General features: G+C 41.9%; 1 protein-coding gene across 1 annotated transcript; it reads left to right on the top strand.

Moving 5' to 3' along the window:
* The first annotated feature begins 15309 nt into the window (after positions 1 to 15309).
* On the top strand, positions 15310 to 15696 carry LOC136487858 (probable E3 ubiquitin-protein ligase ATL44). Its single transcript, XM_066484967.1, has one exon. It carries the CDS (start codon positions 15310 to 15312, stop codon positions 15694 to 15696), a length of 387 nt encoding a protein of 128 aa, XP_066341064.1.
* Positions 15697 to 16327: the final 631 nt, after the last annotated feature.

Here is a 16327-nt window from a genome sequence, read left to right as displayed (position 1 = left end):
ATTCGTGCTCCCGGTTGGAAAACTGGGACTGAAGGGGTTTCCCAACCGGAAGTAAAGTCCGTTTATGTACCGGTGTTAGAAGGAAAGTACACACGACCGATCATGCAATAACAATGCTAAAAACCTGCTATTTTGATAGTTAAAACTGAATCCCGCTTAGGGTATTCAGAGTGAACTCCACAAATATATACTGTACTCCTGATGTATTGGCTCATGTTTAATTATCGATCAGTCTCCGTTAAGCTGGGTACAAACAGATTTTATTCCACTAGCCCATCAACTCGTGCTCCCATATGGGTCAGAATCTTATATTACATGAGCATTAAAACTTTAGTATATAAATTTAATATGAACAACTAACCAAAATTTATTATTTATACTCTATATATATCTATTTGTACAATACTCATTTATATACTCTATAATTTATTATGAGAAATTATCAATTATTCAATATATGTTTTCATCTTTGCATTGTGCACCTCTGATGTGTTTTTAATATGTATATATTTTAACATTTAAGTTATATTACCTCTTCCTGGTTCCATTTTTGTGACATCATGAATCTATATTGCATATTTTAACTTTTGATCTTATTAGGTGTAGCAAAATTTTTAATCCACATGCTAAGCTCAAACCCTAGTGATTATTATATCTTTTATTCAAACTTTTCCTTTTTATATTTCTTAAAAAAATTGATTCTAGGTCCTACACTCATCTCTTAGCTACTACAATGGCATAAACAGTCATTCAACTTGCACCACGTCACTCAAAGATGTTGAATTTTCTCTATTGAATGATTATATTTGCAGTAATATTGTTTGTGAAAACAAAAAACTTACCATTGAAATATCAGTATTAGTATGTAGTAATATTTCACTAAAATGTATACACTTATTTAAATTAACAACTTACAAAAAATATTGTTATAAAGTTTATACAATTTAAAGTGACTTTTTAGGGTCATCGGTGTGTGCTTTGTTAAGGGCATATTTTTTTATATATACTTGGTATACACGGTGACATATACAATTGATGTTAACTTTGAATTTGACAATGGTAGAGCTGGGTAATTTACAAATACATATAGCATCAGTTTATGGTTATTTACTTCTGATTCAAATTTGAGGGATATTTTACTTAGATAAAAAAAATCTAAGTGTTACTTTATATTATCTTTCACAATGGTAGATGTTGGTGGTTTTAAATGTAAATTTAGGAGGTTATTTATGTTTAGAGTCAACTACATAAATGGAAACATGTTTTAGAGTCAACTACATTATTTATGTTTAGGAGGTTATTATCTTTCACAATGGTAGATTATTCTCTACGATGATTAGAGTCAACTACATTAATGGAAAAATATTTTAATTATTATGAGAATTTTTAGGATTTACCTTTCTTCTTAACACATATATTGAAGATGAATGTGGACGCTCCGTTAAGAGCTCCCAACTAGTAATATTAATATATGTATATGGTCATCATCTGCATTGCACCTTGGTAGCAGATCTTTAATATTTATCTAGTTAAAACCCAAGCTTAATTTATAGTGACTTTTGTTGAACTACTTTTCTATGACATCATGAATATTTCAATCTTATTAATTGAAACTCTGGTGCTTATTATATATTTTAATTATTTTTTCTTTTGTATGTTATTAAAAAACCTAGTCTAAGTTCTAGACTACACTCTTAGTTATTATATGGCATAAACAGGTATTTTAACCAGCATCAGTCAACTTAAGATGTTGAATTTGCTATGTTGAAAAATTATATGTTTAGTATTATTGCTTTATAAAACTCATATAGTGATTAACATTAAATTACCAGTATTGATATGTCAAATGTTTTAGTCAAAATGTATAAACTTATCTAAAGTAATACCTTACAAATTTTATTATATTGGTGTATTTGTACAAATGTGAATTGTCAGTGTCATTGGTATGTGATTTGTTATAAGAACATTTTTCACAATGGATACATTATTAAAATAAATATTTACCTTAATATATGCATGTTTACATGGTCTACATGGGACACATGGCATTTGTGCTGACTATTAATTGAGTAGTTGTAGAAGTGTGTAATTTATAAGCATATATAGAGCGTACTTTGCTTTATAGTTATTGAATTATTTTCCAAAACAATTTATATTGGAACATAGACATAGCTTTGATGGATATTTATTTTAGTTTATTCTTTTAACATAGGATGTGGATACTTTAGATACAAACTAAAAGGGTTACTTTATATTATGTTTCACAATGACTTATATAGGTGATTTAAAAACATTCATAGGTTATTTTGTGTTATATTTTATAATAACAGCACCGGTGGGTAATTTTGATGCAAATTTAGGGGGGGATATTTTTAAAATGTGGGTAAATTAGATATAAATTTAAGGGGTTATCTTTCATTTACTTTTAAAATTAGGAGGTTATTTTATTTTAAAATATCTTTCATAATGGCAGATATGGTAATTTAGATACAAAATTAGGAGGTTATTTTATTTACTTTTCATAATGGCAGAGGTGGGTAATTTGTTAGAAATTAGAATAGATCCAATGACTATTATTTGTGATGATAATGAGAGTCTACCAAATTAAATTAAAGGCCAGATGTTTTGCTTTTTTGTGGGAATTTCTTGGATTTCTCTATTTTACTAGCGCGTCTCATGAGGATTAACGTGGAGGTTCCGTTAAAGGCCTTTAATTAGTATATACTAGCAAATATGCCCGTGCATTGCACGAAACCCAATATGTTTTGCAATCAGACTATCAGCCTGTTCGGCTGGTGCTGATACGATCATATACGATCGTGGATTATTACTGCTGGCTAGTTTGGTGTGAGAGAAAAATACTGTTCTGACTTATAATCCACGATCATTTATGACCAAGCGAACATGCTGTCTATTATCATTGGACGCTTGTTGTTCTAATTTGTACGTGCATAGGTTGAATTCAGGTCACATACACGATACAAAGGATGCAAGAGCAATTTGGAAAATAAAAAACGGGGTGAACAAAACGCTTTGCCCTTTAATATTATGTAGACATAGGAAATATGCTTGAGCGTTGCAACAAAAAATAAAATTAATTTCTATCCGTTCCTAGCAAACAATAAATCTGGTTTAACTCTGCGAACTTATATTTTTTCATGATTTGTGCAACAGGAACAACATTACTTATAATTTTTCACAAATCACACCTGCTCATTTTCGAACAATGGAACACTCCACTTTTTTTTTTTTGAAACGAACACACTACTTTTTTTTAGGCCCTGTTTGGTTCCTGTAGTACCTCCTAAAATTTCTGTCACATCATGCATGGAGTATTAAATATAGACTAATTACGAAACTAATTGCACAACTTACGACTAATTTGCGAGATGAATCTTTTAAACCTAATTAGGCCATGATTTGACAACATGGTGCTACAGTACATGTGCTAATGATAGATTAATTAGGCTTAAAAAAATCGTCTCGTAAATTAGTCTCCATCTATGTAATTGGTTTTATAATTAATCTATATTTAATGCTCTTTATTAGTATCTAAATATTTAATGTGACACGAAAACACCGCCTTCTTACACACCAAGGCACACACCAAGGCCACTGGTCATTTGGTCGAACCCCTGGAACGGATCCCCACGCATGAGCCATGATGACCAATGAGAATGCACTATCTGGCTCCGGCAGATAGTTGGTTCTGACCGTCCGATCTCATAAACAAGCACAACAACATCTGATCCTAGCCATCCTTTCCGTCCATTCCGGCCACCTGATTGCTTGTGCTTTGTGGTTATTTTTTGTGGACTCTCCTGTCTCGTGCTCAGAGCCTCTTTCAGACACGCACCACACGTCCACACTCCACACACACACACTTCCATTGTCCTCCTACCTCCCCCACACACTCCTCTCTCTCTCTCTCTGTCTCTGGTAAGAGTCCTCCGTGCCAGAAGCTAAGCGGCACTGGAGGATGCGAGAGAGCTAGGGAGTGAGCTGCAACGATGGGGAGAGCATGGCTGTCTCTCACCGGCAGATGATGCCAAATCTTTTTTCTTTCTTTCTTTTATTTCCTTCTGATCTGATCCGTGTGTTTGGGGTTGCTGTTCATGACGTGCATCCTTTTTATTTGGTCTTTGCCGCTCGCATTACTGAGGTCCATGGCCCGTGTGTAGTGTGTTGTGATTTGATTTCTCGAGGTGAGGGGAGATTTGGGAAGGTTTGGACCTTTGGGGGGTGGGGCGTCAGATTTAACCCGATCTTTGTTGGTTCCATTCGATTTGCGGTCGATTCATTTGGAGACTTTTCTGCGTATGCCATTATAAAAGATCGTAATCCCTGTTTGCCCCTGAAAAAATTCTGCGGTCTTCAGCGCTTCGTGTTCTCCATGCCACTTCCGTCAGTTTGGACGCTAACGCCGTCAAACTGTAGGTGTGAAAAGACGAAAATGCTCTTAAATTCAAATATATTATTAATTTTTTGAGTATCTTAACGACTTCAAATTAAAAAACCCAAAACTAGAAAGTTGTAGATCTCGTCGAGATCTATAATTTTCATATAAAAATTATTTTTATTGAATTCTGAAAAAAAATATGATTAATATATCTTAAAAAAATCATATTATTTTTTTTGCGAAATTAAATGAAAAAAAATTATATGAAAATTATAGATCTCGACGAGATCTACAATTTTTTAGTTTTGAGTTTTTTCATTAAGATGCTTAAAAAAAATTAATAACATATTTGAATTTAAGGGCATTTTCGTCTTTTCATACCTGCAGTTTGATGACGTTAGAGCCCAACCTAACGGAAGTGGCATGAATGACATAAAAAAGTTAGTGGCATGAATGACATGAAAAAGTTAGAGTAGTGGCATTGAAGACCACAGAATTTTTTCAGAGACACACAGAGATTACGATCTTTTATAATGGCACACAGAAAAAAGTCTCATTCATTTGGTGTGAACGGTGGAGCTCGGCGGCATCCAGGAAGTAACGGGATTCGTGCGCGGTGGCATGACATTGGGAGGCTTGGCGTGAGTGCTCAGCAAGCAAGCTCTATGGACCGGCAGTGGAGCTGCCCCTGTCAACTCGGCGAGTTGTACACGCCGCTTGCTTTCTAATGATTTGTTTGTATGTCAAAAAAAAAATACAAATATAGGTTACGTACCAGGTAAAGCATTTTATGTTTGGCCAAGTTTCTGGCGTTTATAGCTCTAAATTAATTTAGTATGAAAATAAATTTTGTAATTAATTTAATAGTATTTATTTGATATTATAAATATTAATACTTTTTTATCAATAATTAGTTATACTTAGATCTAAAACATCACACCGTGTCAGGATTGTATTCTTTCTTGGATGGATCGAGTAATATATACGCGAATTTGATTCTTTAGTTGGGTGTTTTGTTCATTGCTTAGATATATACAGGCTACAGCGGCTTGTGCATTGGACTTTGGAAGCCACAGGAGATCGTGTAGCGTTGGACTCGTACCAATGCGAGTCTCAACAGAAACGCATACGGGGAAGGAGCAAGGCACTTATCGTTGGAGGGGCTCACATCTTGTAGAGCTCCGTCGCGGGCGGCCGGGCGTCCTCGGCGGGTGGAGCAGGCGGGCTGCTGTGCGGTTGCGTCCTCGGCGGCGATCAGAGCAAGCGGGGATGGCCATGGTGAGCGGAGCGTGCAGGCTGTGCCACAGCAGCGTCCTCGGCGAGCGGAGTAGAGCAGGCGAGGGCGACCATGGCGAGCCAAGGCACCGGCAGCAGCAGGGCAAGCGGAAGGGGTGGCCGCGTGAGCCCCGGCGTTGGGGATCTCCCGTGGTCCGTGGAGAAGATAAGACTGAGAAAAAAAAAAGCAGAAAAAGATCTCCCATGGAGAAGATAAGATAAAAAAAACCCACACACACAAGGATGGCAGGTGGGGCCAACTGAAGGTAAATAGGCCCTAAACATGAACTATATATCCGTTAGCCAAAATATATGCATAGTGTACGTTTGTACAAAAGATACATCAATAGTAGATTTGTATTTCTCGTATCTTTTGGTAAGATATTGTTTTGTACACCACTGAAACAGTGATGAAACTTTAAGGGGGGAGGCAAACATGCCGCCTTGATTCGATTCCGGCAAGCTTTATTTGAAGAAGACAGCCATGCATGCATGCACGGTAGCACGCACGCACAGCAACTTACCCACACCAGCTGTCAGTGAGACCAACGACGGCACACGTCAGCCGACTGTGCCGAGTTCATAGCTAGTCGAGGGATCAACTTGGGTGATGCCCATGGCCTGGAGAGAGCTCTTGCAGTTGGTGGCCTGCTGCACAGTGGTCTTGATGTCCTGTAGCGATTGTCCTCCGGGTGCCGGTGCCGGTGACGCATCGTCGCCGTCCGAAGCGCCTTCTTTGCCAATGCCTAGCCTGGTGGAGGGGAAGATGATGAACACGAAGCTGGCGAGGAACCCCACCGCCAGCGGCAAGATGGACAGCAACTCCTTCCACTGGCCCGACTCCCACGGGACCAGGCACCTCTGCACGCCGGCGTCGCAGAAGGCGAGGGCCATGAACACCGCCGCGCTGAAGAAGGCGTGCAAGAAGTCCAGCGGCTTCACCTTCTTTGTTTTCTTCAGATGCTTCCACATCCCCCTGTTCTCCTTCTCGTCGTCCGACAGCCGCAGGTCCTTGGGGTCGTGGGTGAAGAGCAGGAGGCCGTCGCGGGTGGCCACCCCGTAGTAGGTGTTGCCGTACTTGTCGGTGACGCTGTCGGTGAAGCTGAGCGCCGCGCAGAGCAAGGTGAGGAAGCTGATGAGACCCCAGGTGAAGATGAAGTGGACGTCGTAGTCGTTGCACTGGCCGCCCCTGGTGAAGGACGGAGCCATCGTCTCGAAAGCCAGCGTGGTGCCGGTCGGCAGGAGCTTCGACAGGCTCGCCACCGTCCCCATAGTCTTGTCGAAGAACCGATTCTTCTTGGCCGCGGTCGTCATATGCTCTTTCTGGCTATTGTTGTCTTCCGTGTCGTCCAAAGCGCCGCCAGCTTCGCCGATGCCGTCCCTGGTGGAGGGCTAGATCATGAACACGAAGCTGGCCAAGAACCCGACCGCCAAAGGCAAGTGGGTGAGGAGATCCTTCCAATGGCGTGACTCCAATGGGACCAGGCACCTCTGCACGCCAGCGTCGCAGAAGGAGAGGACCCCGAACACGGCGGCTCTCAAGAGGGCGTGCAGGAAGTCCCGCGGCTTCACCTTTTTTGTTTTCTTCAGATGCTTCCACATCCTCCTGCTCTCCTTCTCGTCGTCCGAGAGTTGCAGGTCCCTTGGCTTGCAGTTAAAGAGCTTGAAGCCTCTGAGGGTGGCCACCCCATAGTGGGTGTTGCCGTCCTTGTCGGTGATGCTATCGGTGATGCTGAGTGCCGCGCAGAGGAAGGTGAGGAAGCCGATGAGGGCCCAGGTGAAGACGCAGTTGACGTCGTCGTGGCTGCACTGGCCGCCCTTGGTGAAGGACGGCGCCATGGTCTCGAAGGCCAGCGTGGTGCCGGCCGGCAGGAGCTTCCTCAGCCCTGCCGCTGTCCCCATCGACTTGTGGAAGAGCCGTTTCTTCTTGCTCTGGTCACCAGTCTTCGCCGGGAGATTGGACTGGTCATTAGCGCCCATGGCCGATTTGTGTAAGCAGCTACGCCTGCATTCATGCCCTTTTATAATAATAGACGGTGGCCTGGGTGGCAGTCCTGCAGAAGATACTGATCGATGAAAGCGTACAGGCAAGAGGCAACAAGGAAGAACCAGACGCTGAAAGCAGTAAAACATCAACTAAAAAACACGGGATGATATGACATGAAGTACGTTGCTTGGGGCCTTGTTTAGATTGCATCAAAATTTCAAGTTTTTTCGCTCTCTTTCCATCGTATCAATTTTTGGACGTATGCATGGAGCATTAAATGTAGGTAAAAAAAATAACTAATTACACAGTTTGGTTGTAAATCACGAGACGAATCTTTTGAGCCTAGTTAGTTCATGATCGGACAAAATTTGTCAAATACAAACGAAACGTGCTACAGTGTCCAGATTGCAAAAATTTACAATGTAAACGAGGCCTGGGTATCAGGTCAAGTACCGGCACCATTGATTTCTTTGACCAATGATTTCAAAAAGATTATATAGGTTCATATAACAAGATTTATATTTTTAGATTCACTATGAGAAATGATTTCATAATATATAATTCATATATTGTGAAACTATAAGAGTTTTTTAAAAATGGCTAGTCAAAGGTAGTAACGTTTGACTTAGGATAAAGCTAACGTGACATGTAAAGAAAACGGAGGGAGTATAGTATGGCCCTGTTCGCTTTTCTTATAATTCATCTTTTTCAGCTTGTTTTTTTGAGCAAAAACAGTGTTTTTCTCTCACAACAAATCAGCCGAAACAATATTTTAACTTACTTTTTCAGCGAAGCGAACGGGGCCTATATGATCCTACCGGTTCTAAAGCTCACGCGTGGTGGATAATCAACTTGTCATAAATGACAACACATCATGGCCGCGTTCGGCTGGTGCCAAACGGGCACTGTGCCCGGCTTGTTTCTACTGTGCACGGATTGTTTCCTCTGACAGATTCATCCAGAACCATCCAAGCGAACGGGGCCATACCCGTACATAGAAGCATCAGTCTTTTGCCATATTTACTCGATGATATTGAGCAGCACAGCTGTTAAACTCTAATCAAATATTAGATGCTTTACCTTTCCTGTAAACTATGCGTGGAAGCAGATCGAATATGGTCGGTAATGGATTTGGATAGTATTATTTGTTTTAATTCGAGTACACACTATCGGACTCAGTGGCTTTGCAAAGCCTAATTTGCACTCGACAACTCGACAAAGATCACTCGGTAAAAAATGGGTCGGCAAAGGTGTCTTTGCCGAGTGTCTTTTGTCGGGGCAAAGTTCGACCCGAAAAAAATAGGAATTTTTATCGAAAAAATGGAAAAAATTTTAATCGGTGGGGGCCCCACCGGCCAACGCTAGCCCATCTCCGGCATTTTTCGCGTAAAATTTGCGGCTACGAGGCCGGCGGGATTTGAACCGGCGACCTCTCCCTCGCGCGTCCCCTCCTCTAACCACTGCAACACACTGCCACCTATGTTTAGATTCCGTTTTGGTTCCTCACATATTATACTAAACCGAGTGTAAATTGCTTGTTTGAGGCCCTAAACGAATTCAAATAAAAAAGTTATAAACTACAAAGTTTCATAACTTTTCGAGATCTACACTTTTAGTTTAGGAAGTTTTTTCATCCGAGGTTGTTTACAAAATTTGAATTTCAAAATTTTGAAATTCAAACGCAGTTTTGCATGACAAGATGATTTCAAATCAAAAAGTTGCCAACTACAATATTTCATAACTTTTTGAGATCTACAGAGTTTATTTTGGTTGTTTTTTCATCCGAGGTCGTTTGAAAAGTTCAAATTTTAAATTTTTGAAATTCAAACACAGTTTTGCATGACAAGATGATTTCAAATCAAAAAGTTGCCAATTACAAAGTTTCATAACTTTTCGAGATCTACAAAGTTTATTTTGGTTGTTTGATCATCTGTTCATCCGACATGGTCGTTCTAACATTGTTCACAAATCTTATATATCTCTCTTGTAGTTTCATAAACTACAAGAGAGATATGTTAGATTTGTGAACAAATTTACTTTCACTTTGTCATATGAAGAAAAGATCAAAACAAACATTGTACATCTTGATGAGTTATACAACTTTGTAGTTGAAAACTTTTTCATTTGAATTAATTTACTATTTCAAAATGTGCTTTGAAATTTTCTTTGCCGAGTGTAAAAAAAACACTCGGCAAAGAGCTTCTTTGCCGAGTGTCAAAAAAAAACACTCGGCAATGAAGCTTCTTTGCCGAGTGTAAAAAAAAAAACACTCGGCAAAGAGCTTCTTTGCCGAGTGTAAAAAAAAACACTCGACAAAGAGCTCTTTACCGAGTGCAAAAAAAAAACACTCGGCAATCCACTTAACACTCGGCAAAGAGCCAGTCTCCGGTAGTGACAAATACAGATTTGGGTGTTCTCGAATAAAATTATGAATTGGATAGCTCGAACTTGAATCCGCAGTTGGATATCTACTCAATTCGGGTGATAAAAGTATCTGTTGCAAATTTGGCCTTCATGCTATATTTTGGAGATTATCATGACAAGTATGATTATTAGAACTAACATGTGCGTTAAGATATGATTTATAGCTACTTAGGTCCTACGAATGCAAGGCAACCAAGTGGTGTGAATAAACGGCGAAGAAACAAGTCAAATCCGCCTCCGCATTATTGAAATAGAAGCAACGGACAGTCTTCTGAGATAATATTCCCTGTCGGTGGACGTACGATCCTATGAGCACTGCATGCGAGCTAAGAAACACACACGACGGACGGTCCGCACCTCGGGATTTTCCACGCAGCGGAAGACCTTGGGTCTGTTCGTTGAAATCAAGGAGGCAGTCACTGTTCTGGATACTTCAAAGGACGGTCCAGCGTTGGAGGGATTGCGAGTAGCGGACGATTGTGCAGAAGATTTGGAGTCTGGGCGATGAAGGTGCCAGACGGTCCGGCGGTGACGATCATATGCCGCGGACCGGCTAGCTGTTGAGTGATGAGGCTTGCTTAACAAGAAGATGCTATGTATGGCTTGGTATATGCATCAGACTGTCGGGTGGTACCATTTACACTGTAAAGAACCGTCTGTTGAGTGTAAAAGGAGTTAGCTGTTGGGGTTGCTTTTGCAACAGCAAGAAGCGGCCTTTGGGGCTATTTATACCCTGTTTTTGGAGTTGGCTAGAGATAGTTGGAGACCCTGGAAGCTAGGGAGTTGCTGCCACTTTGAAGATACACTCTAAGCTCAGTTGTGAGTTTAGGTATCACAACAAGGCTAGTGCTTGGTGCATTGAGAGCAATCTAGAGCATATATACATAGGCCTGGGTGGCAGTCCTGCAGAAGATACTGATCGATGAAAGCGTACAGGCAAGAGGCAACAAGGAAGAACCAGATGCTGAAAGCAGTAAAACATCAACTAAAAAACACGGGATGATATGACATGAAGTAAGTACGTTGCTTGGGTATCAGGTCAAGTACCGACACCATTGATTTCTTTGACCATTGATTTCAAAAAAATTCTATAGGTTCATATAACAAGATTTATATTTTTAGATTCACTATGAGAAATGCTTTCATAATATATAATTCATATGTTGTGAAACTATAAGAGTTTTTAAAAATGACTAGTCAAAGTAGTAATGTTTGACTTAGGACAAAGCTAACGTGACATGTAAAGAAAACGGAGGGAGTATACGCTACCGGAATCTCAAGCTTTGCCGTGGCACACGGCAAAGGCCTAAAAACACTCGGCAAACCATTTGCCGAGTGTAACACTCGGTAAACACAACTCGGCATACTTTGACTCGACAAATAACTTTTTGCCAAGTGTTTTTTATTGCGCACTCGACAAATGGTTTGCCGAGTGTTTTTAGGAATTACACTCGGCAAACCAATTTTTCAAAAAAAAAATTCTCAGCATACCATTATTGTTTGCCGAGTGTTTTTGGGAATTACACTCAGCAAACTTATTTTCCAAAGAAAAAATATTTTTTTCTCAGCATATTTTAGTTTAATAGCTGTCATATAAAACACTCTTAGTACACCATATCTGCATGCACATCATGCTCCTGGCAACATAATTCTCATAATAACCACATGGACATAGAAATGAAGATGATAAATTTAAGAGACTAATGACAGGTATAAGTTCAGAAGACTCAACATACAGAAAAAATTCAAAAAATATACTACCAAAATAGTGAAGGTAAAACCATCAGCACCCCAGTAGACATGTCTTCTACTCCATTCTTCATGAAACTAGCTTCTTCAATGTTGCAAGAAGGAAGAAATGTGAACATAGTTTGTTGTCTCACCCTTAGGTATAGAAGTAACCACATGTTTACACACTGATAACTAACTACATCATTCAAATTCACTGTGAACTTCGACTTTGCAGCAGCTAACCAGTGCACGGCCAACTCCAATAGTTATTCTTTTATTTACTTTTCCTAAAAAAATAGGACAATGACTTGATTTTTCTATATAGTCATGAACTGGACACCCACCTCTTAGGCAGAAAAGAGGCCATTGCAAAAAGAAGATAAAAGTTCATGTATGCAGAAAAGGTGCTAGGAAAACATCTATTTGGACATTTTAGAAAAAGGTTTTGTTGAGCTACCATTTCAGTGATGGATTGTTGTCTTACAGAACCATGTGTGAGAAATTTAAAGAAACACGAGTTGTGTGAGAAGAACCTTTTCTATTAGAAGAACATTTTCGATCCCCTAGCTTCTCCTTCCTCGCCTGGAGCAAAAGAACAAGAGCAAAAGAACTCGAGAAATGGCTCAGATTTACCCATTATCAGCATGACAATTGCAACTTAATTTCACCTGGAGCTTAATTTAATTCTCTCTCAATTGAACTGGCCACAGAACTGGTTACTTGTACTGGTACAAGTCATCCTAGTTAAGCAGCAAACAGAACAAAATATCCCAAGTACCAGCTCATAAGGTGCTAAAGTGCAGAAGTTCGCTAATAGAAACTTGATTCATCACAGCCACTCAAGAGTAGTACAAAACAAAAAAAGTCACAAGGCATAGTTAGGGAAGGGGAGAGCAGCGCGACACAAGACTGGGGTTTCATATCATCTCAGCTCCGCAAATATCACATATCAAAATGATTGATCAGGTTGATATATGCAAGATATTTAAGATACTATTTTCATAGCATCTCACTTGACATCCGATGCACCAAATACCAGGTGATGTGTTCACATACCAGATTTAGGAAATATTAAATTCCTTTCGATTATGTGGAAGGTTAAAATGTAGCTTTGAAGTTATATGTATAACATCATCTAACCCTAAAAGCAACCAGGGTAAAAAAAACATACAAGGAAATTGTATTTTAACTTTGCAGTAAAATCTTCTTATTACATTGCTCCCTCAAATTCAAATATAATGACATTATTTGAGTGGTCAATCCATGTATATTTCTTACATTACAGTATATTTTTCTTGCATTAGTAGTCAGATTTAGAGGTTTTACCGATAAGTTTGCACATCAAACTTTATTTAGTTGAGAAACAAAAAAATAAATTAGGGAGTTAATGTGCATGGAATCCATAATGCCAAAACTAGAAGCAGCAGATTAAACAGAATTTCTTGTTTGCGCATTACATCTTCTGCAAAATGTAAGCTGATGTGTGCTTAGTTGTTTGCCTGGGCATGCCCTTCTATCACCAGCCGCTCCTAAAAAAATTTTGTCCCGTTGCTACAAACCGTTTTTCACGCAGTGTGTCCTCGTCATCGGCACCACCAGGCAGCTCCTGGTATGGGACGTCCGGTATCCTCTCCAGCACCTCCTCGATGGACAGCGCCGGCGTCTTGGTGCCGCCGCGGAGGCTTCGCTGGAAGGCATAGATCACCTGGCAGACGACGTTGAAGCACGACGGCCACCAGCCCCAGGAAGACGATTAGAGCCCATGTGATCCAATCGCCGAGCTCGTCCCAACCCATCATGGTGGCAGGCCGTCGCTCGAGTTGATCCTCTTCAGATTGGTCTGGGCCGGGCCTTGCTGTGTATGTTATTAGCAAGGGCGCAGTACGTAGCACGGACGATTAGGATCGGACTTGGATTAGTCATGTCCGTCCGATCGACCTTCTTGGACTCATATATCGACGTCGACCGTCCTGACGTACCACGATGGCACGATCGACTACGTAGACGTACGTGATATGCGGTACGATTGAGGGTTTACTGCTACTTTACTATTGCAAAGAAAGATGGGCGTGGCAAGCGTCCGGACGTCCGGACGCTAGCCCTCCGTCCAGACACCCGTGCCGCTGCCCCCTCGTCCCACGCCTGCCTACCCACGTCTCGCCTATTGCCAATGGCGCAACTTCTGCCTAAATAAAGGAGGGGCCAGGAATGTGCAATTAAGAAAAATAGCTGTTTAATTGTTTAATTAAGCTGTGTGTTGATTACTATTACTTAAAGGAAGCTTCCAAAAGCTGGGGTGGCCATGGCCCACTAGCTTTGGCCTTCACTATCCTCCGTCGCTGCCTGTTGCGCCCGCCCACAAGCACGTGAAGCCCACCCGCGCCAGTGGGGACCGCCTCCGCCTACGCCTGACACCGAGGCGAGACAGCAGAAAGGCGAGGAGAGAGATGCAACACCCGACCTAGTTTTGAAACATCCAAACGCAACAATTGCAACATACGTCTGAAAACAAATGAAACATTTGAAACATGCGTCTGAAACACTTGCAAAAATACGCAAAAAAAAATACTTAAAACCACTGTAAACATATGCAACATCCAGATAAAAACACTTACATCATATATGTGAAAACATATGCAACATCCAGATAAACACACTTGCAACATACGTTTTGAAAAAAACAGATGAAACATTGAGAGCAGGAGCTTGCAACATACGTTTACAACCATTGCAACATGTACAACACCCGATCTACTTTTGCAACATCGGTATAAAACACATGCAACATACCCCTGAAACAAGTGAAACAGACTATTGCAACATGCCTTTTCAGCGCAACATCTCCTCGTTGCTTGGGAGAATGGATCCTCGTCAGCGTGTGGAGTTCCAGCACGTCCGTCGTGGGCTGCACGCGAGCGAATTTTCCGCCTCGGCCACGGCGAACTGGGTAGGGGCAGGCATGAGATGTGCGTGGGTGGGCTCTGCCTTGGTTGCCGTGAGCTGCACGCGGGCGAGCTCCACACCCGGCCGCAGCGAGCTGGGCAGGCGGAGGGGGAGGTACGGTCTTCCAAGCCGCCAACCATGTGTTTGCCCCCGTGGTGGAGGCGGCAGGGGTCTCCCTCTCCACGGCCTGTGGAGCTCGTGCGTATGTAGACGGCGGCGGCACTCGTGCGGACACGGGCGCTAGTAGAGCTCGTGCGTACGTGACGGATCGGAAGGGTGGGCGGTGCGGTGGAGCCGATGCGTATGGAAAAGATAAAATGTCACTCTCTTTTCTTTTTTATTATTTTTTGGTGAGGATACCAGGCTTGTGGGCTGGTCCGCAGCCCAGTAGCATCCGGACGGACGGATCTAGGACGGACGCCCGCTGTGAAGCATTATATGGAAGGAAGATGGACCTTGAGTTCGTTGCAGACGCGATCTAACCATGACGACAGACGACCTAGGGGCTTTGCTCAGCTTCCTCGTTGGCGTTTTTCTGATGATCGTCATAATGGCCGCCTGCTCCTACAGTCGACGCCGCCAGGAGGACGACAACAACCGGCGGCAGGAGGCAGCGGCGGGCATGGCCGCGGCCCTGCTGGACTCGGTCTCGCACCCTCGACGGAACGCTGGCGCTGCCGGCGGCAGCGACGACCATACGTCGGCTGCGACGACGACGTTTGCAGATCAGGCGGCGTCGGCAGCAGCGGAGGAGTGCGCGATCTGCTTGGTCCAGTTCGAGGACGGCGACTGGTGCAGCGTCATGCCCGGCTGCCGCCACGAGTTCCACCGGAGCTGCATTACCAAGTGGCTGACGGCGAACAACAACACGTGCCCACTGTGTAGGGGTCAACTAGAATGGATTGTTGTTACTCATGATCATGACATGGCGGTGTAGCTATCTATAATATATGTGTTTTAAATCTCCCGCTATAGCTGTCGCTATATAACCCGCTATAGCCTTTTGAGACATGGTGCCGCTATTTGTGTTCAAGTACAATTTAGCTGCTATATCCCGCTATAGCCCGCTATAGCTCCGCTATTAGCTGTTTTAGAGATATACCGCTAAACGCCTTAACCCACTATTTAAAACATTGATATATGTACGTCCTACCTAGCATCTTCTACTTGAGTAGTAGGAGTACATTATTTGCGTACAGATCGAACTTCATTTCATGATGCTTTTTTATGGTTTGATCAGTAATTCAGTACATTAGTATAGTTTCAGCAAGTAGGTAGCCATGCATCAACGCCTCATCAGCCACATCGGTGTAGGTTCTTTATGTGCTCTTCGACTTCAACAGTAAATACATACTCCTCAAGTGAACAGCTCCGATTACCATGAAAATAACTCAAGAGGCGCTCGTGGTTCCGTGTTTCATTAGCACAGAAAATGAACTAGAACTGATGCTATGCAGAGCGAAGAAGAAGTATTTCCCCAAAATTCAATAATGGATAAACCGCTTAGATTAAGTTGGAGGCCACCTGTCTACCTCCTGTTCCTCTTCTTTTTTCCTTTTTAGTGCCTT

This window comes from Miscanthus floridulus, chromosome 10 (genome assembly GCF_019320115.1).
Source record: "Miscanthus floridulus cultivar M001 chromosome 10, ASM1932011v1, whole genome shotgun sequence".
NCBI classification, from domain to species: Eukaryota; Viridiplantae; Streptophyta; class Magnoliopsida; order Poales; family Poaceae; genus Miscanthus; species Miscanthus floridulus.
The sequence above is the reverse complement of the archived record's forward strand: the minus strand, read 5'-3'. Positions and strand labels throughout refer to the sequence as shown.